Genomic DNA, 22,152 nt, shown 5'->3' on the forward strand with positions numbered 1-22,152 from the left:
AGAAATTTAATTTTATGACCAATTTTCTTCTGAATATTTTCATACCGTACTTTGTTGACGCGAGTTCATGCCAAACTTTGCAACAGATAAATTTGTTTCGTATCTCATAAATGTTTGTTGAAAATTAATATTAAATAACGAAGAATTAATATATTACACAAATTGTACAAATAATTATAGAAATTCTTTATTATTATTAAAGTCAGACTACTTAAATAACTAATAACGTTTAACGTAATAATAATTATCCTGTATAATAACTTATATCTACAATGTTAATAAGTATACGATTCAAATATCGCAGACATTTCGTTCAGGTATTTTGCGGAACAATTTTTGTCAATAAAATCGTGGCACAATTTTAGAAACGCCAAATTAGTTTCTATCTTCCTGCAAGAGAGTCTTTAATTTTTCGATCGATCCATTGACGATAATGAGAAACCCGAACATAAACACCAGGCTTATTGGCTCTTCCACAGTGTTGTCCCCAACTCGTAAGTCCATACAACGTGAAAGCTCCTACATCGAAAGGAAAAAAACAAAAAGAAGAAAGATTAATAAATACATTTTACATGTTTTACTAATGTTATACGGAATTCAATTTGACTATATAAAATATTGATTCCACCATAGTGATCGAATGGAACAGGATAGTCTTTCTAATAAAAGATTCATTCCTTAAAAGCAGAAGACTCGAATTAAAAATTGTACAACTTTTAATATTCAATTAACTTTGATTTAGCAGAATACATTTTCACTGATTTGTTGTTCATAAACTACACAATGGTTTGACAATAAACATTCAACTAGACGTATTTACTATTAAAAATATTACTTTTAAAACATGCCTTATAAATGTATGTAAAATACGAACTTTTTAAATAGTCGTTTCGTTCTATATCGGATACAACATGGAAAAGTTTCATTAATTTGTCGAATTTTCGTAACATTACCGTTATGTAAGCACACCAATGGTCCACCAGAGTCTCCGTCACAGGTGTCAATACCCTCATCGAGGTATCCGGCACAAACCATTCCATCGCTGATTGCACCCTCGCCATAAACGTGTCCGGCACGACACACGGACTGATCTAATAACGGTATCCAGCCGTATCTCAGATCTTTGGAATGAGCTATACAACAAGCGAGCAACATATTACAGTCTCGAAGGAAATCCTCGAGTTCGTAGAAAATTATTTTAGACCCAATTTGAAGCTGATTATCCATTGAAGCGAGGAAAAATAATTTCGTATCAATAGTTAAAAGATTCACGCTAAAATTTTCTCTGAATTTAGTTTAATATTATTTCGTACCTCTGGAATTTAATTTGATAGCGCTTGGTGATTTTATTTTAATCCTTAGCCTAATAGTTGATCCATATATTACTACCAATTCTAATATTTTATACCACTTATGATACATAAATACACATTATGGCAATTTTAATATTCCTATACTTTTTAAATAATTTTTATTTTCGAACACATAATATAATATAATTTTTTTAAATTGCACGTTACTGAGCATTTCAATATTGAAATTAATTGATTGTTATCTTACTGGTATATATAGTTTATCATTCAGAAAGAAGGCTTATCATGAATCTAACAATTTATTCACTTTGTATTTATATTTTATTTCGTATTTATATTACTTGAGTCCAATATAACTAAAATTTATTTCTAATTAAGAACTTCTAATTAAGAAACCATCCACTTAACAGGTTAATGATATCTTTAACGCGCCACTTACTTGATTTCCCAGTCTCGATGCTGCCAAATCCACTAATGCTGCAATTAAGACCTGCCGGATACTCGATGTTCTCGGATGGCAGGCAAATTGGCATAACATTCTTGCCAAGAGGAATTCCTCGTTTCTTCAGCAACACGAGAGCGATATCGTTGTTCATTCGATGCCCTTTACGGAACTCTTCGTGAACGTAATAATCTTCGATATCGGCGTCGACTTCAGTTCCTTCCGTAATCTTTACGTATTCACATAATCATTACAAAACGTATTTATAATATATTCCAACGTGATTTGAACGCATATTTTAACATGAAAGTTATTTAATTAAAAGATTGCGTAGTGTTTCTTTCATAATGTTAACACTGTCAATTAAATCATTTTTCTAATTAATGTTAATTTAATAATTTTTCTAATAAATAATTTTTACCTAGGGAGCACTCAGAATGAAAGGTTTTAATTACCTCTGTATTGTAATCACCAGCACGAACGAAATAAGTCCCTTTATTGTACCCTTCCAAGCAATGTGCAGCGGTGAGCACATGCAACGGAGAAACAATCACCGCTCCACACCAATGATTCGATCTACTATGTCCTCGTACACGTATACTGGCCTACGAATATTGTCAAAAAAATGTTAAAAAGTTACAATAACAATATTCCACTGTGTGTAAAAAGATTTATTTTCATATTTCTAGTTAATTCTATAAATTCTATAAATTCAGGAAAACAGTAAAAAGAAAAGAAATTTTAAGGGAAGAGAAATTTGTGATACGCAAATTCTATCTAGAATTAATCTGTTTTCATAATTTAATAATGTAAAATTATTCAGAATTATTCAAATTTGAATCGATTCAAATTTAAAATCGAATACTCTATCAAAATGCAAGTTAATTAACATTTGTTAGTTTAACGTTAGTAAAACGTAGCTTCTTTCGACTAAGGAAAAAGTCCAATGTACCTGCCAAGGATAGGATCCTTTCGGTGCAATGTTACCTCGCACCACCTTTTCGAATATAAGATCCTCATCCTCGTTGAAGTCTTTAAATCGCCTACCGCAATTGGTCGGAAGTATATCATTGATGTCCTTCTCTGGCAAACGCGACACAGTCTCCCAGTGCAACTGCAATTATTTATTCGGTGATTGCATTCGTGGATCAAGCGGACAAAGGAGATGATCAAGGTCAAGGATTCAAGTAAACAAGCCTCATAATCGTTGCGTAAGCTCATCATTTATTGAACTAAGATTAAGTGTGCTATCGATCGTTTACAAATCTCTCGATAGTTTACTATTACAACATAGCACCGATTGAGCCATTGAGTATTTTTCTTTCAAACTTTGAAAATTATAATAAAATTACATCATAACATTAAAAACTGAAATATGTCAAATTAATTAATAATTAATTAATATTACATTATACAAAACTAAGTATTAAGTAACTTTGACATTTTACCTACCATAGGAGTAAATGTTTATGAAGTTATTTTTATACAATCCAAGTTTCCTTCTGATCGTATATAAAATTTGTTTTTTTTTTTTTAAATTAAATCATGAATGTTAGTCTCTACGTTAAAGAATAAAATTAAATTAATTTTCTAATCTTTAATTTAGCTATCGAACCTTGTCTACGCAAGAGTAAATGTCTCTGCAGCTACTTTTATAAAATGCAAGTCGCAAGTCTGATTGTACAAGTTATTAATATAAATTTAACTTTACATATAAGTCTCTACGCCAAGAAATAAGATTAAATTACGAATTGATTCACTAATTTTTAATTTGTTCGCAGCACAGCCATCGCTTTAACGTCTACAGCCGGTAAAGGATTTGATTAAATATACATCGAAGGAAATTACGATCTGACTTAGAATTTACGGCCTCTGTCGAGAGAGAATGTTTCAATTTACCTTGGAATCGTTAACGTCTCCAGGTGTACAAATCACACCTGCGTCCTCGTCGTGATTGCAATTATGTTGACCCCAGTGATTGTGCTCGCATCGATACAGCTGGGTCTCGTTTCCGTAACAGAAAACCTTAATCCGAAAAATGCTACACTTAAATAAAATTAAACACGAAGGGGAAAGTTTAAATTGCGAATATTTACAATTTACAAACTAACAACACCTTGTACTAATATGGAGCAAATTAGTAACAACGAGGAAATATTCCTATCTTTTAAATTGTACAGTTATGTAAGTAGCGATAAGAAAGTAAAAATTTAAAGACGGTAGAAGGAAAATATAAATATATGTACACTGAGGCGAATGAAACTATTCTTGGAAAATATTATTCGATATGAAATAGTATAAATGTAGAAAAGACTTAGTAACAAAGAAGCTAAAAAATTAATTGATAATTGATAGAAATAAATGCCTGGAATTTATTTGATATATATTAGAATATGGTGATAATTAAAAAGCTTCCAACATTGTTCTTCGTTTGACAAAACTTACTTCATCCAGCCAAATTGGTCCTTCTCCTGGACCAAAGTAGCCGTCTTTCTTTGAAGTTGCAGGTCCACCGTATCCCAAGGATCTACAAATCACCGTAGCAGTTGCAATCGAGAAATCGTCGTCGCAAACGGTACCCCATATACCATGATGACGAACTTCGACTCTTCCTTCGAGAGGCGAACTTCCATTCGCTAAACGTATCTCGAATGGTGCCTAAAATGAACATTTACGCAAAAGTTTTTAAAAGTTACGATTAATACAATTCTATAAAAACATTATTAATGTCCGTATATGCAACATCAATATTTTCTTTCTTCTTATTTAATAAAATCTCAAATCTGGTAGAATCTTAATTCGCTGTTGTATTGAAATATTGTAAAAACCATCTGAATTAAAACTCCTAATACTCTAAATTTAATACTTGAAAGAATATCAGAACATAACATTTTCAAAAACGTATAGATAATTAATAAAACCCTAAGTGAAAAAGAATCTTAACTCACTACCTTATTCGAAGCGAATAAAACTCGTCTAAATTAAAACTCCCAGCTACTATTCCAACCTCTACACTTACAAACCATCGTGATACAACATATTTTGCGAAAACATACAGGCAATCCATATTTCTCGCCAATATTACTCTCAAAATTGATTCGTCGTACCAAATCAATCATACTATCAAACTCATTTTTCAATCTCCTGCCAATTTCACGTACAGAGTCACAGAACAGTGCCACCGACGTTGTAAGAAGCGAAGAAGCTTCCACTTTAAAATGCTTTTTGTTTCAAGTCGACACGACTTTCCATTCCTGAGATATCGCCGTTCAAAGCGAGGCGTAATTTTTGCCGCTTTATTCTTCTGTCTCACTCGCACGCTTCACTGACCTGACCCACGAGTGGACCACGTGCGCTGGTCAGCGACAGACGTCTAGGCCGCTTTTTTGCTACTGCCAGGCGGGCGTACGCATTGCCACGAAAAAAAGTAGGTCACACCGTCTCCAAGGATTTTAAACCCCATTCATATCATATGTTTGTACAGTATACTTTAAAACGTTATATCTCCGGAACGAGTTAAAGTGTCGATTTTAAACAAAATGGATTTTCAAGAGCATATCTTCCTCTATCTGCTGAGCATGATAAGTTATTGGTTTTTTATCATTTTATAAAAGTTTTTCTATAACCAATGTTAATCTTATATCGAGAAGTTATATGTCCGGAACGAATTAAGATATCGATTTGAAATAAAATGAGTCTTCTAGAGTACATTTTTCTCTATCGGAGGATGATAAGCTATATTTTCTTTTTTTTTTTTTTTTGCTTTTTATTTTTGCAAAAGTTTGTTATGGTCGCAGATAATATTATATCGAAAGCAGGTTTACCGGTATTTTTTAACGCGTAAAGTTTCTGTGCTGATTAAGAAAATTGCTATGGGCAATAAGACCTCTACAAGCTGTATTAACAATAAAATTATTGATGAATGAACCGTACAATTTGTACGAAAGAAGACAAGATGAATGAAGTACGAAAAAATAAATAACGCGAAGGAAAAAAATATCTTTGTATAAATGTTTATAAGAGACGTAAATAGTAACTTCCAATAAACGTCCAAATTTTTTAATATCAAAATTTACGTTTACAGATTCCTAATTCTACTCACGTCGCAATGTTCAGCACTCTCATCGGAACCATCTGGACAGTCGACAACCTCGTCGCATATAAACGCGGTTGGAATACACGCCGGACTTTTATCGCACTTCCAGTGACCCTCCTGACAAGTATTAACTGCAGTCTTACAGACGATACCTACTGCCTCTTCTGGTTGACAATTATGCACACCCCAGCTACGAAATGAATCAGAATTTTTATTTAAAAATTCAAACAATTGAATTTTTTACTTAATCAAATTTGCTAGAGTTTCTAAGTTATGTATATAGGGTATTTCACGATCTTTTAAATTAAAATTACCCATCAAAATCGCATTCACGTAAAGAAGTCTCGTTGCCTCGACATTTCAATTGATCTACCATGAATCTGGTGGCTGGATTCATATTTCCAAAGAATCCCCCCGGCGTAACTTCCAGAGCACCAAGACCAAAACCAAGCTCTTTGCAAATTACTTCGGCATCGATCATTCCAAACCCATCGTCGCACACTTGTCCCCAAACACCCAAAACTGCAAAAATTTTTTACGTATAGTCAAGGGTTGATTTTAAAATAGGTAAATCTTTTAGAAAATTTTTATACTTGATCATCTTCAGCGTAAAATTCAATGCACAGCGATTTACTTACTTTTAACTTCAACTCTGCCTTCGTAATCATTTTCCGAGCCAGCCAGCCGAATCTGATAATCTAAATTTTCTACGGTACAAATGCTTTCATCGCTACGATCATTGCAGTCATTCTTTCCATTGCACACTTGTGTTTTATTTATGCACTTGCGATTCTCACACACGAACATTCCATTGCAATCGATGCTTCTATCCTTCATTTCGTAGTAATCATATTCCTTGTTTGGTTGCAAGGATCCTGTCATTCCCACGTTGCTGTCGCTTAACAGGCAAATATTTCCTGCTGCCCTGGGAGTAAAATACATTTTTAAAATATTAAAAATTGTACACTGTATGTTTATATACATATTGTGCAATTTTTAAAGTTCAATTGTTCCTACTATGGCAAATTTAGACTTAGCGGCTATTAACCTTGTACTTACTTATGTGCAAAGGATCGGCAGGTAAAATCAGCCTCTTTGCATCTGAGGGCGCACGTCTTCAACGGTGTGTTCAACCACTTTTGAACGTCGTACCCTTCTAATTTGTGCTCGGAATACTTTTGAAAAAAGTCCATGTGTGAAACGCAATCTCTCTCGTCTGCTCCGTTTGTGCAATCCTTGAAATATATCGATAGTCAATATATATTGCTAATTCATACCACTGTTACTTAATTTCGATTCTATTTTAGTATGGTATATTATGTACTTCTTCTCCATCGCAAACCCATGGTGAAGGAATACACTCTTCTGGCATACATTCGAAATGCTTAGGCTTGCATCGACCCGTTGCTGCAAGTGATCTCTGAGAACCTGAAGAAACAATTGAACGTAGACGTTAAAAATAAGACGTACAAATAGACCTGATATAAAGAATTATTGAGCATAATATTAGCAACGAAAATTAGAAATTAATATAACGGAAAACTAGTAGTGTCATGGAAATTTTATTATACAAAGCACACCTGTATTTCCACAGGCTGGAATATCACAATGCTCTTGCTCTCCGCGTGATCCCGTGTAACACCATGGCCTACTTTCTCTGTTCGGATTTGGATTTCTACAGTAATTGTGGCTTTTCAATTTTTCTCGCACATCTTGATTAAGAACCTAAGACACACAATATATTGTAACTCTCTCGTACGTTGTAATCATAGAGGAAAGATAAATCGTAAAAGAATATAACGTATGATTAAGTATCTGAAAGAATCTTTTCTAGTTTCTCAGATTTAAATGAAGAAGAGTAGAAAAATATAAAATATTGTGGGAGTAGGTGTAACGGATATAAAAACTAACATGAATTGCGAGTGAGTGAGCAACTCTCGGATCACTCCATGACAAGCAATCCTTGCCTGACGCTGACACATTCGCAGTTCCAGCATACTGATTTCCTTTTCCATAAATGCAACCTAAAAAGAATGAATAAAAAGTAAATATGATTGACAGAGAGAAATAATTAACGAACAGAAATAAATATTAATTTATAATAATTCGTAAAAATAATAATAATAATTTTATTTTAATTAAAAAAGTTCTTTCACCGTGTAAATTTCCATATACATCATCGACTGAATAGTTAATTGAGAATCAAGAGGCGAGTTAAAGTATTAATTAAAAAGTAAAGTTCGTACCAATGTCGTCGTAGGGCCTCTCGCAAATGTAGGAGTGACCTTCAGCAGAGGAGGCACAGTCCTCGGCATCCCAAAAGAAGTAATCAGCAAGGCAAGACGAGTCTGGCCTCTCGTGACATGGAAATTCGCGCTTCATTACGATACAAAGAGGGCGAATACCCGCGGACGGAGGGTGTTTCTCGTCCTCCATCCAACCAGGCCACCATTTCGTAAACCTAGTTACAATTAATTGCTATAAGATGTCGACAACTGTGGGTACAATGTTCATATCTGTGAAGTAGTTTAATTCCTCGTTTCAAAATTAAATAAATATCGCAATAACTACAACATGTACACATTCTAAAATTTTTAACTTACGGTCTTAAAAAATATCTATTTAATTTTGATTTAAATTTTACGAATGATAAGACAATGGATTGACTTGATAACGCAAGTTATACAGTGTACTTATACGTTTGAAAAGAATGGCAAATCATTATCAAAAAATACATGTAGGCAAAAATTTTTAAGGAAGATACCAAATGTATATGAAGAAAGTTTTCAAGATTTTGAAATTTCAGGCGAGAAGGCTTGATGAGGATTCAGAATTCGAAAAATTGCAAACTCTTACAGGAATTTATAAACTGTATTATAATTCGATGTAAACGACGTTCTCGAACTTGGTCATTTGATGAAAAAATATCGACCCTTATTGGATGAAATGTAATTTTAAAAATCAAAATAAATAATGTACCTAAATTTCGCGCGAGAAGAATCTTCCCAAAGCCACAGGGTACGATTCAGAGTAGTGAGACCAACGCCGGAAGTCATTATCGACGTGACTTTCGGTCGCGTTTGCAAGACCCATTCAGAAATGAAATTGTTCTCCGCTTGGCTGGTAATATCGATGAGTCGTGACTGTCTTCGCATGCAATAATCGAACGCTTCCTCGTGGTTTAAACCACTCTCCGGTTCAGCTAGGTGATAACATTGTCCTTCGTATGGTATCTCATCCTTACGACAGTGAGAAATGCGATTTAGTACGCATCTTACACCAATCGCGTCCCTCTCCACGCGACATTTTTGCTCATGAGTAAATCTGGAAGATGAAGAATAAAATTTTTGTGTTATTGGTTCGAGAAATGTATATTTAATAATAAATGTTCGGTACATCGATGAGATCATAGAGAAAAGCAAATTGCAAAAATCTAGGATCAATTTGATTGATTTAGAATTATATAAATTGTTTTAGACATATCGATTATATGTAGAGTTGTTCCTCGTTTATTATAATACCTAAAATTAAGAAGTTTTTAAAAATAGAGTTACCCTGATAATATGATTTAAATATTGCAATACGCTGTTAAGATGGACATGAAAAATGAATTTTATCTTCAAGAAGCAATTTCAAAAATGTTCCCAGTCTTGATACTGGAACAACTAAACATATTGCATTCACAGTTATGTAATATTTAAAATTCATCCATAATTACTACCATTATCGCGTCAAATCTAAACAGAGAATTTTTAACGCAATAAAACGTCATAAAATCGAAACAAGCACTGTAGACATAAGAACTACAAGCAATAAATCTGTCTTCTAAATAAACAATTTTTGTCGAAATTAACAACTCAGCAATGAAATTTCTCAATTCCAGATTACATTTTCAAAAATGTTCTCTCGAAATTTCTAAGAACGTATCATTCGTAACAGGGTTCAACGATTTACGCAATATTTGTTTGGAATATCAGCGACGTCAGAAATTTCTTATCTGAAAAAGATAGTAAAGAACCGTCATCGACATGGCGCCTTACTTGCACGATTGAAATTTGCCCTCGTTGCCTTGACACGAGACAGAATTTGCGGCGATCCAAGTTGGCACTCCGTTTCGAGTACTTCTCCCTTGCCAAGCCATCTCGGCGCCTCTGTAAAGAACAATGGAATTTTTATCACTTCGTGTTCACGCATTCATGTATTCCATGTTGTTGCAGAATTTCATATGAGCAACATACATTTCGACAAATTATTCTTACAAGGTACATCGTTATACTATATGCGATATATCGAAGAATTTTTGAAAACGGAGAATGTTAATGTAAATTGATGATATACATACGCAATATAAACGAGCGTGATAAAGAACGCGAAATAAAATCAGAATTATTATTATTATAATTATATAATTCTTATAAATGCAGAAGTTATTTTCACTGCTGTGCAACCTAAATTAGTGTAAAGAGGAAAATACAAAATAAACAAAATTTTTATAGAATTATATCGCAGGAATATTTTTCAGTACCTCAGAATTTAGATAAATATGAAAGGAGAATGGGAAATAAATTTTATCAATTTGAATGTATATTATAAAATACCTGTAATATCCAAGTTGTTTGCATACAATATGTGCTTCCTTCAAAGTCCAGCTGTTCCTCGCATCGCAAACGATTCCCCAACCAGGATTCGTGCCTTGAACTTCGACATATCCATCGTGAGGACCAGAACCCCCTCTAAGTCGAATCACCTGAGAATACGCAAATTATATTACTAAGAATAGGATATATTCACAAGTTGAAAGACATTCGTAGAATTTGAAAAAGATATTTCCACTTAACCATACAGCAACAAAACGCATAATAGAAGCAAATATTGTTTTATACGTTGAAAATTAATTACATGCTGTATCTCAAGAATAAAATATTTATATAATAACGATCGTAATGTCGATAAAAATACTATTAAATCATACCTGGCCGGAAATTGGTGTTGGCAAAGTAGTCTTTTTCGAGTGATCTATCGGTTCTACTGGTGGAATGTAGTACGATGGGAATGGTGGCTCTTCTGTAAAATAATATTTCCACTTTAAGTATTGCATTGTGATTTATAAAACGTTGGAACAACTATACCTTATTATTCTTAAGAATATAATACATAGTCAAAAATTTCTGTATTTAGATTAATCGACAGTATTATTTAAAATATCCCACAAGTATAACGCGATATGTGTCAATTCTTCCATTTTCTTTCTTTTTTTTTTTTTGTCTCGGTATATTAATTGTGAATAAAATTACCGAAACAAAAAAATTAAATAATCAACTTATAAACTATCATATGCACTAGAATGTTATTAAAATTTCAAATTGTTTCAAGCGCAATGTCAGAAGATCATTCCGAAAGCAACTCATGCCAAAAGCCAATCAATTATGTAAGAAACTCAACTGTATAAAATGTAGATCAAAAACTTACCTATATCTTGCTGAATTTCTAGTTGAAACGACTGTAATCTTCTTTAAAGACATGAATCAATAGACTGCGGACTTTTATACAATTTCATTTTTTTACGAATAGGTCTAGTGAAATGAAACCTACACATCAATTCGTTTCGTCTACTGGAAATCATGACAAACACTTCCCTTTGAATATTTTATACATTTTTGCATGTTACATGCGTCTCTGAATTTTTACGCTGTTAAATTCGTCATAAATGTATAAAAATCCGCGACCTATAAATCAACACTAAACTTACTTTCTTCAAACGGAGCGGCCTCAATGTTAAAAAGGTCTAGATCCGAATTCTTCTTATTAATTTTCATGACAGCGGTAGACTCGGTAACAGCCTGAGTTTTATTCTCATAAACCAATACCGGCTTCCAAACTTTCTTCTCATCCAACACGTCCACGTCAGGTTCGTAATCAGGCTCAATGATATCTGAATAATCGTTGCTCGGAGGATTTTCATTTTCTATCCACACAGTAGGCAGGTTCGAATCAGTCGTGGTAATTATTTTATCCTCAGCTGTATCGGTGCTCTTCTTTTTCTTCTGCGGTGAAATTGACGTGTACGTCTCTGGAATTCGTCGAGTCGTACTACTGACAGTGGAAGGCAAATCGCTGGTTCGATCACTGGATTCTTCGTACGGTGGTTCGAGATTACTCGATGGAACGAGTGGATATTGGCCAGTGACGTTTGATATGAAATTTGGAGGAGTCAGCTGATTCCTGATTGTAAAATTTGGATTAAAATCGTGGTCTGTTGGTTCGACGAGCGGTGGCTGAAGTTCGAAGGATGGAGCAGGTGGATGTTGCCAACCAATGGAAAACGTTTTGTTTGTCTGAACAGGTTCATATGGCGGTTGCAAATAGATAGATGGTACTGGTGGGTAATAATTATCGCTTCGTGAGAAATTTACTAAAAGCGGAAACGGCAAGGACCAGTTGAGAGTTGGATATGGTGGCTGAAGATTCGATGACGGCACGAACACGTGGTTGTAATTAGCACCTGTTAAATAGAGACCATTTGTTACCATGTTTCAGGTTTTTTGACGTTTCTGTATCGTGTTATCTTTACATCAAGAGTGAGAATTAAAAATAATAATCCACGAATTTTATAATTCTAATTGATTTTCAACAATAAAGAGAAATCACGTTATTGATTTATATTACCATGAAAAGATTAACGAATTAAAAATAAATATTACCAGATCCTGCTAAATCTCCAGAACTCGTAAAATTCATGTAACTCGTCAATTTTGGACCTCGAGGATCATTCCCGTAAGAATATGTATTTTGAGTTTGTGACTCGTCGTTGGATTCAGGTGGATGATTAACTGAAGTAATAGGTGGTGGTTGAAGAACTGCAGGTGGTATGTGATCAAAATTCGTCATTTGAGAGTTAACGTAGAGATTCTCATCGTTTTTGCTGAATTCATTCGGCCCACGAAGATCATTAGGCCTGTAAGTTTTCGTTTTCGAATGGCCTTGATTCACCTCGATTTCCTTCGTGATAAAATGGCCTCTTGTGCCATTTATATTCACGTATATGCCATTTGGATAAGAAAGTTTCGTTGAATTGAACGAAACAGTTTTTACTCCTACAATAAAAATTGATAAAATTATACAGAGGGAAGGTCCGTTTTGTTACGAACTGTTCAAATGTCAAATGCTATTGGAACTTCAAGGGGCTAAAGTACATTAAAATGTACCCTACCTGGTCCGTGTTGCCCTTTACCATGCAGAAAAATATTCATCTTCGACGCCCATGCATCTAACTTTGAATCTGCTTGCTTATCAGCTGTGCTCTGATAAATATCCGTTCTAGATCCCCAATCACGAACTTTGCCATCCTCGTTAATAGGACCTGAAAGAAAAGATATTCTTAAAATTGTTTATTATTTTATGTTACTTACCCAGAGACAGTAACAACTTCAAAACACCCAGCAAGGCAATATATTGACAAATACGTATGTTGTTTGTTTCCCCTCTTTCCGACATCTTCATTCAATCATGTGATTTGTTATAAAAAAAAAGTATAAATAAAGTTTAAATAATTATATTATTTTGTTATAGTTTGTTAAAATATTTACCTGCTTTATGGCAATCGTAACATCGATCAACGTCTCGATTCGCCCGAAATAAAGATTATGGTAATGAGTTGTAGTATTATAATTTTACTTACGACTTATTGCAAGAGAATTCCTTTAGATGTGTTTTTAACCTACGTGTAATACCGTCCCAACGTTTTCACCTAAACTTTTTAGTCGCAAGATTTTTTATTTTAGTGGATGACGTTCAATGACAAATAAGAATTAAATGTTCATACTCATAATGCAACAAAACATGCTTCGAGAATAACAACCCTCATGCATCAGGCCCTATGTGGATTTTTATTTCACTTAAACATGCTTCATTCGAAAGCTCCAGAAAGCAAAATATTCGAGCAAAAAGCGAATAAACAAATGATCGTTAAGTAATGAACATAACAATGCCGAACAAATATTGGAACAATTAATAGAAAATAAATAAAATATCTCATATATGTACGCAGTATCTATATGCGTGTAACTTTTGTATACATTTTTAAATTCGTTTTAAAATTCAATATGATCACGATAATCGTGTCTAGAGTGCGATTGTTTATACATTTATGGGAAATTTCAAAGTGTACAAATGTACAGAACGATAATATACAAAGATATATAAAATATCCACAATATACCTAGTGGGTGGCAAATTTCATGAATGTCGTATAACGTACGGTATATATTCATAAAAATTTTCTATAGTAAGCATACAAATACTTTTACGAGTCACTGTGTCAGTCAATCAATCCACATGACACAAAGTTTGAAGAAAAAAGAATTAAAAATCACCTTGATCCCAGCGTCGATTCTGATTCTGATTTGGCATCTGTCCTGGACCGTATTGACTCCAACTGCTAAGATTAAACCTATTTCCTGTTGGTATTGGTTGCCAGCTTGTCCTATTCTCCACAGTTTGTACATTGAATCTGGAATTGTCATTCACTGACGATTGAGAGTTACCATCAGCGTAAACATTTGGGATGACTGTTTGATCAGATCCCGACTGAGGGAATTCAGGACCACTTCTCCCATACTCCTGCCTGTTAGGTGTGAACTCTTGGCCTTGGTTCACATTAACATGATCTCTATTAGAAGAATAATCAAATCTTCCATCGAAAGTCTTATGATCCTCCGTCTGATCAAAAGGAGGCTGTTGCGTCTGTTGACCAGATTCTTCTCCATTCCATGGAAAACTAGGAACAGCCTCTGATATACCTTTGTCATTATGATGATAATGATGATGCTCGTGTTGATATCCGTGATTAGAATGCCAGCTTCCAGTCTCACTTTCTTGGTCTCCAGGTCTTTGAGGAAACGAGTGACCGTTTGGAGGCGCAGGCTGCTGTGATTCAGTGTTTTTATTGGGATCATAAATTGGTCCGTGCGGATAGTGATGGTGATGATGATAATGATGATAAGGCCTATTATTATTATTATTATTCTGATCAATCGGTCCGTGATTGTGATGGTGCCATTGGAAGTGTGGATAGCCTGAACTTGATGTATGACCCCATTGACTATGACCTTTGTGCCGATGGTGTTCATTAGAAGATCCATAATGTGTGTTGGTATTAGTAGGAGGTTGGCCTTGAGAATAGGGTGGCATGGCAGTCGTCCAAGCACCTGGTTTCCAGCTTGGTATCCACGTCGGTCTTAAAGAATCCCAATCTGTTCCTGAAGGAGTTATTGTTACTGGATGATTGGGATAACCGTGTGAGTAACCTGGTCTGTAATGACCCTGTGATGTGTGGTTGTGATGGTTAGTATACTGCCAAGTACCGGAGTCTGTGGAACCGTGGGACGACCAGGGTTTGAAGGTGGTTTGTGAACCGACTGAGTGTTGCGTTTGCGATGGTTTATCTGCGTTAAAATAAATTGTATGTTTATTGTGCTTTATAGGAGAGTATTGTTTACTATTAAAAAGGGGGTTGAAATAGTTTTGAATTGACGAATTAAGTAGTATAATTTTATTAAATAAAATAACGATAGGTAAAATAACAAATAATAATTATAAATAAAATTAAATAGTATAACTTTTAGAATCAATGCTGACAAATATCTCGAATTTGACAATTTTCGAAATATGCCATTCTTCTAATAAACGGACCAATCCCTTGTGAATACTAGGATATTATATTAATATTGGTAAAATTGATATAGTGGTATAATATTAGTATAATACCAATATGATAACGGAATAATATTAAAGTACTTATAATATGGTTTATAATAATTTAGTATACCTTTGCTGCAACCAGGTACATTGTACGGCCAATCGCAGACAGAAATTGCAGGATTGAAGGCTGTACCAGGACCACAATCCATGATAAATGTTCCACCTTTCACACATTGAAGAAATTTCGTACATGTATCTGGATGGGGCAGCAATCCTGTATAATCAACAGGACAAGAGATTTTCCTCGGCTGTTCAGTTGTATGGGATTGCAGTCTTCCGTTTCCATAGTCTTCGTAATCGGGAGGAACCATTGGTGTCGTAACCTCTTCTTTAGATTTTAGAGCATCTATTTGCCAAAGGGTTATTGATATTCTTGAATTAATTCTTAATATTGATTCATTGTCTATGTTATTGAGTTAATACACACGAGAAATGTCGTTTCTCTGAAGTTCCAAACTTTTATATTTAAATTTTTAATCTAATATATTTTTATAACTGTATATTTTATTACCTTCGCAGCCTCTTACGTTGTGTGGCCAATCACAAACACTTGTGGAAGGATTGAACACAGTGCCAAGACCACAATCCATAATATACGTAGCCCCATTGACACATTGTAAGAATTTTGTGCAATCCGAGGCATGTACTATCAAACCTGTTATATATGGTGGACATCGTGGTTCCTGTAATTAAAACTTAATATCACTTTCTAATTATTTAGAAATTATATTGTGAAAATAAACATTTCAATCTTTAAGTAATTACTCCTAAATAATTTAAATAAAAATTTTTTTATTTTTGCAGTAAATTTTTGTAATCATGATCAAGTTCTATTATTACTGACGGATATAATAGACTAAATCTTCTCTCCTAAAACAAACATTATAATTAATATTTTGTAATTTTTAAAGTGACTGAAATAAGTCTCAGCTAATTAATTTTATACTAATATTTTTTTTCAAATTAATCTGAATAATTCAACAATCGTCGATAGCATTTACCAACTAAACAAATTATTTATTTAGAGGTATTAATTACTGACCTGCGGTCTTCCGTGCCCGCTGTAACCCTGATGACTACCAGACAACAATGGCTCGCGACTTCCTGAAGAATCCAAATGCTCGTTCGATGGAAAATCTGCCACTTCTCCGCCGTAACACTTGACTTTGTGCGGAAAATCGCACTCCAAGGTGTCTGGATTGAAAAGGGTACCAGGAGCACATGGTTGAACAAAAGCTCTACCCTTCCAACAGTTTACGAAGAATTTACAATCAGGAGGATACACGAATTGCCCAGTGGAATCGAGTTCCGGACATTGGACACCCCGTTTAACATCGTATCGAGCTACTGTAGATTTTTGAATCGTTGAAATAAGAATTTTTTCTTTCCGGGGTTTCTGGAAAAATTATACAAATCTTACAATTACACTCTTAAAGAATATATTCTTCTTTAGATTTTTCTTTCTGTAAAGAATCCAATGTTTTATCGAATATATCGTTTATTCGATCGAGTGTAATTCGTGGTAAATAAGAGCGAAGACAGAAAATAAAAGATAGATTATAAAAATTGTAGAGTTTTCCGAAACTTGAAATCTTTTCTTAATATTAAAAATGTAGAATTTAAGCAATTGACTCCAGAGGAATAAGATAATATTTCAATATCATTAAGGGAAGAGAAGATTCTCTAAATACTAGAGTCCTTTTGCAATGTTTAAAGTTTAGAATTTAAATAAGAAAAAAGTGAACATATTACCGTGCTATCAGCAGGTACTCCTTCGTAAAAGTCCTGGTCATCCTTTATTGTTGTCTGGAAATCATTTCCTCTCGAGGCTTCCTGCTTCTCCCCTTTATCCTTTCCCTTTTCAAAACCATCAGAATCCGGAAAAAGTTTTTTATTTTCTTGTTGCTCGAACTGACCGTACTCCAAGGAAGAACCAGCATGTTGATCAAAATTTGTCGTACTTTGAGAATCATCTGCGATCTCTGTCCTTTGCTCGATATCACTTCCATGATTTCTTCTCCAAGGACTCCACGTTTTTGCTTCAGCGTCTATCACATACGGTTCCCTGGAAGCAGGATTTTCTGGATCTTTCTGCCATTTTGGGGAACGCGATAAATCTTCGTTAGAATCGACTTTGCCAGGTGTATACCAAGGAAGCACTGACTCTCTTCGTTTCGGCGGTTTTGTCGTTATTTCTCTGCGATCGTAGATCTATTTGTAAATGAAAAATTAAGGAAAATGTGTGAAATAAATTATGAAATATCGCATTAACACTGCTGCGGTCCTTCGATGTTTATGTTGAACTTATTTTAACATGGGAAATTTAATTCTTTTAACATGGGAGAAGCACGTAATAAACGTGGAATGTATTGCCACAAGAAAGAAGATATACGCAGATAGTAATATGCCTGAAATTGTAAAATCGGGAAAATATTGATGAGCAATAATCCTTAGACCAAATATTAATCTCATTTAATCTGATCAGCTTGAATCTTTTATTTTCCTAAATTAATTATTACATGTATAATGTACTAATAAGAATTTGATTTGACATTAAGACAGATACGTAAAAAAATGTACATATTGTTATTAAAATATTTTGTAAACAATGATAGATTCATGTCAGATAATAATAAAGTATTTTAAAAAATTACACATCAAATACGCCACATTATACAATTTACAAACTTGATGAATTTTGAATTAATGTCACTTAATCAATTTCCAGCTCTATAACAACTGTTCACAAAGAAACAATATTATGTGAAATCAAATATTATTACACTTACTACATTACACTTTGCTTTTAGCTTTTTATTAAGAAAATATAATCACAGGGACGAATAAAATGAATCATCATTGAGATTCACTACCAGAAACATCTTATGTTATATTTTTCTGTTTTAATCGTTGTCGACTACATTCTTTACTTTTATCGTCCACCTTATCAGCGCTTATCTCGTCAATACACATTAATAAGCTACTTCTTTTCTATGACGATCATCAGTGCGAACGAAAAACAGGAACTGCGTAGAAGTATACGTAAAACAGCACATCGTCGTGATTTAGATCTCTTTCAAGAATTAAATTTTAATTTACACTACATGTATCTTAATTTAATTGTTTAATTGTAAAATAAGCATTTTGTGAACATCAGATTTTATTCTTTGTAATATTCTCGCTCGGTACTCGACGGAACTATCATATTTGTCAATTCTTGGCTTCAAATACAGCAAATTCACAGGAAAACGCCTAACTATTAAAACATCAGAAATTGCTCATAACTATTTTAAAAATTTCATAACTAATTTTAAAATTTTTGATAAACTTTTTTTATCAGTCTTTTACTACTTACAAATTATTTTAAATACTTCGTCAAAATTGACAAGAAGGAGAAACCGAAAGAAACCTCTCCAAAACGAGTCAGAAAAAAATTATTCAACTGTACCAGAAAAAAGTGTAGGGGGAAGACAGGAATAAAAAATCTTTTCTCAAATCATACGCAATATTTATACATTACCGTTCATAATTATTCGAACGACTTCAAAAATTAATGGGCACTGTTTAAATAATTGATGTTTAGGATGTTGGTTAATTTTTAATTAATGATACGATCAAAATAGAATCTAACAATTTTACTTTACAGTCTACGAAAGTTTATGTAAATTCATATTTTTACAAAGGAAAATAACGAAATGAAGCCTAGACAGGTTTGTTTGATCCATTGAATTTTGTAAGAAATAACTGGATATTTTATATATTTTTGCATTTTTATATCGCGTTGTTCGGAAGATTCGTAGAGAAATTTAAAAACAATTTTAGGTACAATAACATAAGTATATCACTTTTTCCTTAGTTTTATACTACGTACAAAATGATTTCGTGAGATCTTTTCGGTCAAATTTTTCGTTCTTTTTAGCAACATACCTTTTTTACATTTCTCTACCATTAAAAGAATTTTATAAAAATCAGAAAAAACATTACGCCCGTCCAATTAACATATAATGCTATACTTTTCATCGATCCACACATACAAACTGTATCGTTTTAGTGAAGAATAAAATCTTTCATCTCAACGAGAAGTAATATTTCTCTTCGATTATACAGTTTCAATATTCTAGCAAACGAAACTAAATAATTCTGCAATAAATAATTCCAACTCCATTGAACGATTGTCAAAAGTATTACAAATTTTCCAAACAATCCAGTACCCTTAAATTCACCATAAATGAATAGACATCCGCGGTCTAATAATTATATTATAATTATAATACACAATCACGTCACATTACAACAAAACATGAATGCATTATTATTTACCATGCGTTACATTGTATATAATAATAATATAAGAATAAAAAGAAAGTAATTTATAATTTAATAGACGTGTCGTTCGAATAATAACGAGCGGTACCGTACACGTGACCACGTCAGAGAAAATCGGCTCTTGGAACAGACGACGATCTTCCGGTGAGGTGTTAAAATCACGTGACCGTCCAAGTATCAATCCAATGGTAAAGAACAAGAGAAGAAGGGAGAAAGAGCACGTACCGCGTGTGTGAGAACGACGACAAAACAGAGAACAGCTAGAACAACGAGTAAACGACCGGTATACCGCGACATCATCCTCGACGCTTTGACGATACTGCTGGCATTACGGCAAGCTGACCCGGTTTTCCTTATGAAACTGTAGTTCGCGTTCACAATTGCGTCCCATGCTTACCCAGAAGCTGCACATAGTCGGCGTTCTTCGGAGAAAACGAGCTGCGCCACGATGAGCGGAAAGGGTTATCGGTCGCAGAGGTCGAGGGTCAATGCAGAAATCAACCGCTGGGAAAAAGAATCTCAGGCTGACGCAAAGGAACGAGCAAGATGACGAATAATCGAAACGGTTCGAGTGAGACCGGCTGGCACAACTGGAGGAAAAGAGATAAACTTGGTTGCGTTGGGTTGAAGGAAGACGAACGAACGTGCTTTTATCAACATGCTAATAAAGCGAGTGCACACAGAACTGTTTGCCAATTGACTCCAGAGTGAACAAATTGGCCCTCGTTGACAACGATCAGACACGAGGGCTGATAAAGAGGCCGACTGTGTAGCTGCAAACATTAAACCAGCGGAAATACAAAAGGAGAAAGAGATGGAGATGATGATTCACTTCTTTCTTTTTACGGGTTTATTCTAGTCGTGTTACATTTTCATGAAGCAGATGTATGGTAGATGAACGAATGATCGTTCGAGTGAATCGATCTTTTAAGCTTCTTCGGCGGAAATAGAGTCCTGATGATGAAATAGCTAGGTCACTAATTGTCATGTCATAGACAACGATATATCGTACAATACCTCGAATCCATTTAAATATTATTCGATACTTGGAACGTTTGAAAATCATGAACTATAGATCTTCGTTAGTCTTTAAGATTTTGATGAGTGTTGATTATTGTTCTCAGTGATTTTGACAGATTTAGCTTCAAAGACTCGAAAACTTAGCGGTTACAGTTAATACTTTATACGAGTATATTATACATGGCTTTTCGATATATCATATTTTATATAATATCGTAATTTTATTTTCGATATTATAGGTGTATAATATAAATACTATAATACTACTAGCAATATACGATTGAAACGTTTTAAGATTCATCAGAACTTTGAGGACTGAAAACTTGATATAACTTCAGATCCCCAGACTCAACATTAAAAACTGACAGGACTTGAAAAAGTTTTACATATCAAATTATATACAAAATGATTCGCATTTCGTTTCCAGCATTGAAAATCTTCGAATCTCGTCGAAATTGAGATTTAAACTTGCATCGCTAATGGATCGATGCCACTCCCAATATCTCCCTCAAAATCCTTTAAGTCGCCGTTTCCTCAGTCGAAACATTTCTAATTTTCTGCTCGACTGATTTTACGGCCTTGCTATTTCACCAGGAGGGGCTATACTTCTTTGGCGAACGAAGACCACAATCGACGAATCCGCGTGCCTGATGTGAACAGGTGCCGGCCGCAGGGTCGAACACGTAAGTGGACATACAACTTCCTAAGTTGCACACGCCTTTCCGACATACCAAATATTTCGTACAGTCTCCTGGATATGGTAGCACGTCGAATTCTTTCCCTTCCTGTGAATAAACAAGTGCAATGATAGAAATTATGGTTGGAGATAAAGCATTAAGAATATTCATAAGAAGAAATAGTACGGTAGAACTCCACTTATCTGAACTCTGTTTATCGAAACAAAATTTTAATTAATGTTCGATTACTTGATCCAATCGTGTTTCTTATTCGGAGCAAATTTCCTAAGCTTGAGAAAAGTATAGAAAAATCATCGTTGATATGTATAATTTCCCATCTTATGTACGACGTATATGCGGAAGGATTTCTTAAAATATTAAGAATCTTTTCGCCTGTTAGAGCAAGAGATTGGGTTAACTAAATTGCTACCGGTTGTATCCACTCATTTGAACCTGTATTTATATGTGAGTGTGTAAGGGAAGAGTAATAAGTAATGGAGGAAATAAACTTCAGTCAAA

At 34.1% G+C, this 22,152-nt stretch overlaps 1 protein-coding gene across 2 annotated transcripts; it reads right to left on the minus strand.

Annotated features, from left to right (window-relative positions):
- Nucleotides 1-165: 165 nt before the first annotated feature.
- On the minus strand, nt 166-20,319 carry LOC122566772. 2 transcript variants are annotated; one of them, XM_043724478.1, is made up of 28 exons: nt 20,162-20,319; nt 17,363-17,821; nt 16,653-17,006; nt 16,122-16,293; nt 15,678-15,956; nt 14,224-15,294; nt 13,062-13,211; nt 12,553-12,945; nt 11,601-12,353; nt 10,824-10,915; nt 10,450-10,598; nt 9,892-10,002; nt 8,831-9,175; nt 8,098-8,312; nt 7,763-7,875; nt 7,432-7,576; nt 7,176-7,279; nt 6,911-7,086; nt 6,490-6,776; nt 6,166-6,373; nt 5,858-6,041; nt 4,201-4,413; nt 3,655-3,780; nt 2,708-2,869; nt 2,211-2,360; nt 1,753-1,984; nt 954-1,133; nt 166-519 (listed from the first exon to the last, which is right to left on the minus strand). In XM_043724478.1, exons 1-28 carry the CDS (start codon nt 20,234-20,236, stop codon nt 383-385), a joined length of 7,035 nt encoding a protein of 2,344 aa, XP_043580413.1. In that variant the 5' UTR covers nt 20,237-20,319; the 3' UTR covers nt 166-382. The 2 variants fall into 2 exon arrangements, with proteins under 2 accessions (XP_043580413.1, XP_043580414.1); XM_043724479.1 differs by lacking the exons at nt 11,601-12,353; nt 12,553-12,945; nt 13,062-13,211.
- Nucleotides 20,320-22,152: the final 1,833 nt, after the last annotated feature.

The sequence above is a fragment of the Bombus pyrosoma genome, linkage group LG4 (genome assembly GCF_014825855.1).
Source record: "Bombus pyrosoma isolate SC7728 linkage group LG4, ASM1482585v1, whole genome shotgun sequence".
Taxonomy (NCBI): Eukaryota; Metazoa; Arthropoda; class Insecta; order Hymenoptera; family Apidae; genus Bombus; species Bombus pyrosoma.

What these genes read in the sequence shown, in the direction of transcription:
- LOC122566772 (XM_043724478.1), bottom strand. Translation starts at nt 20,236, where the DNA reads ATGATGTCGCGGTATACCGGTCGTTTACTCGTTGTTCTAGCTGTTCTC. An exon ending in GAGGCCCTACGACGACATTG is followed by an intron (nt 7,876 to 8,097) that starts GTACGAACTTTA and finishes CATTCTTTTTAG; the next exon opens with GTTGCATTTATGGAAAAGGA. An exon ending in TGCCGATCCTTTGCACATAA is followed by an intron (nt 6,777 to 6,910) that starts GTAAGTACAAGG and finishes TTTTACTCCCAG; the next exon opens with GGCAGCAGGAAATATTTGCC.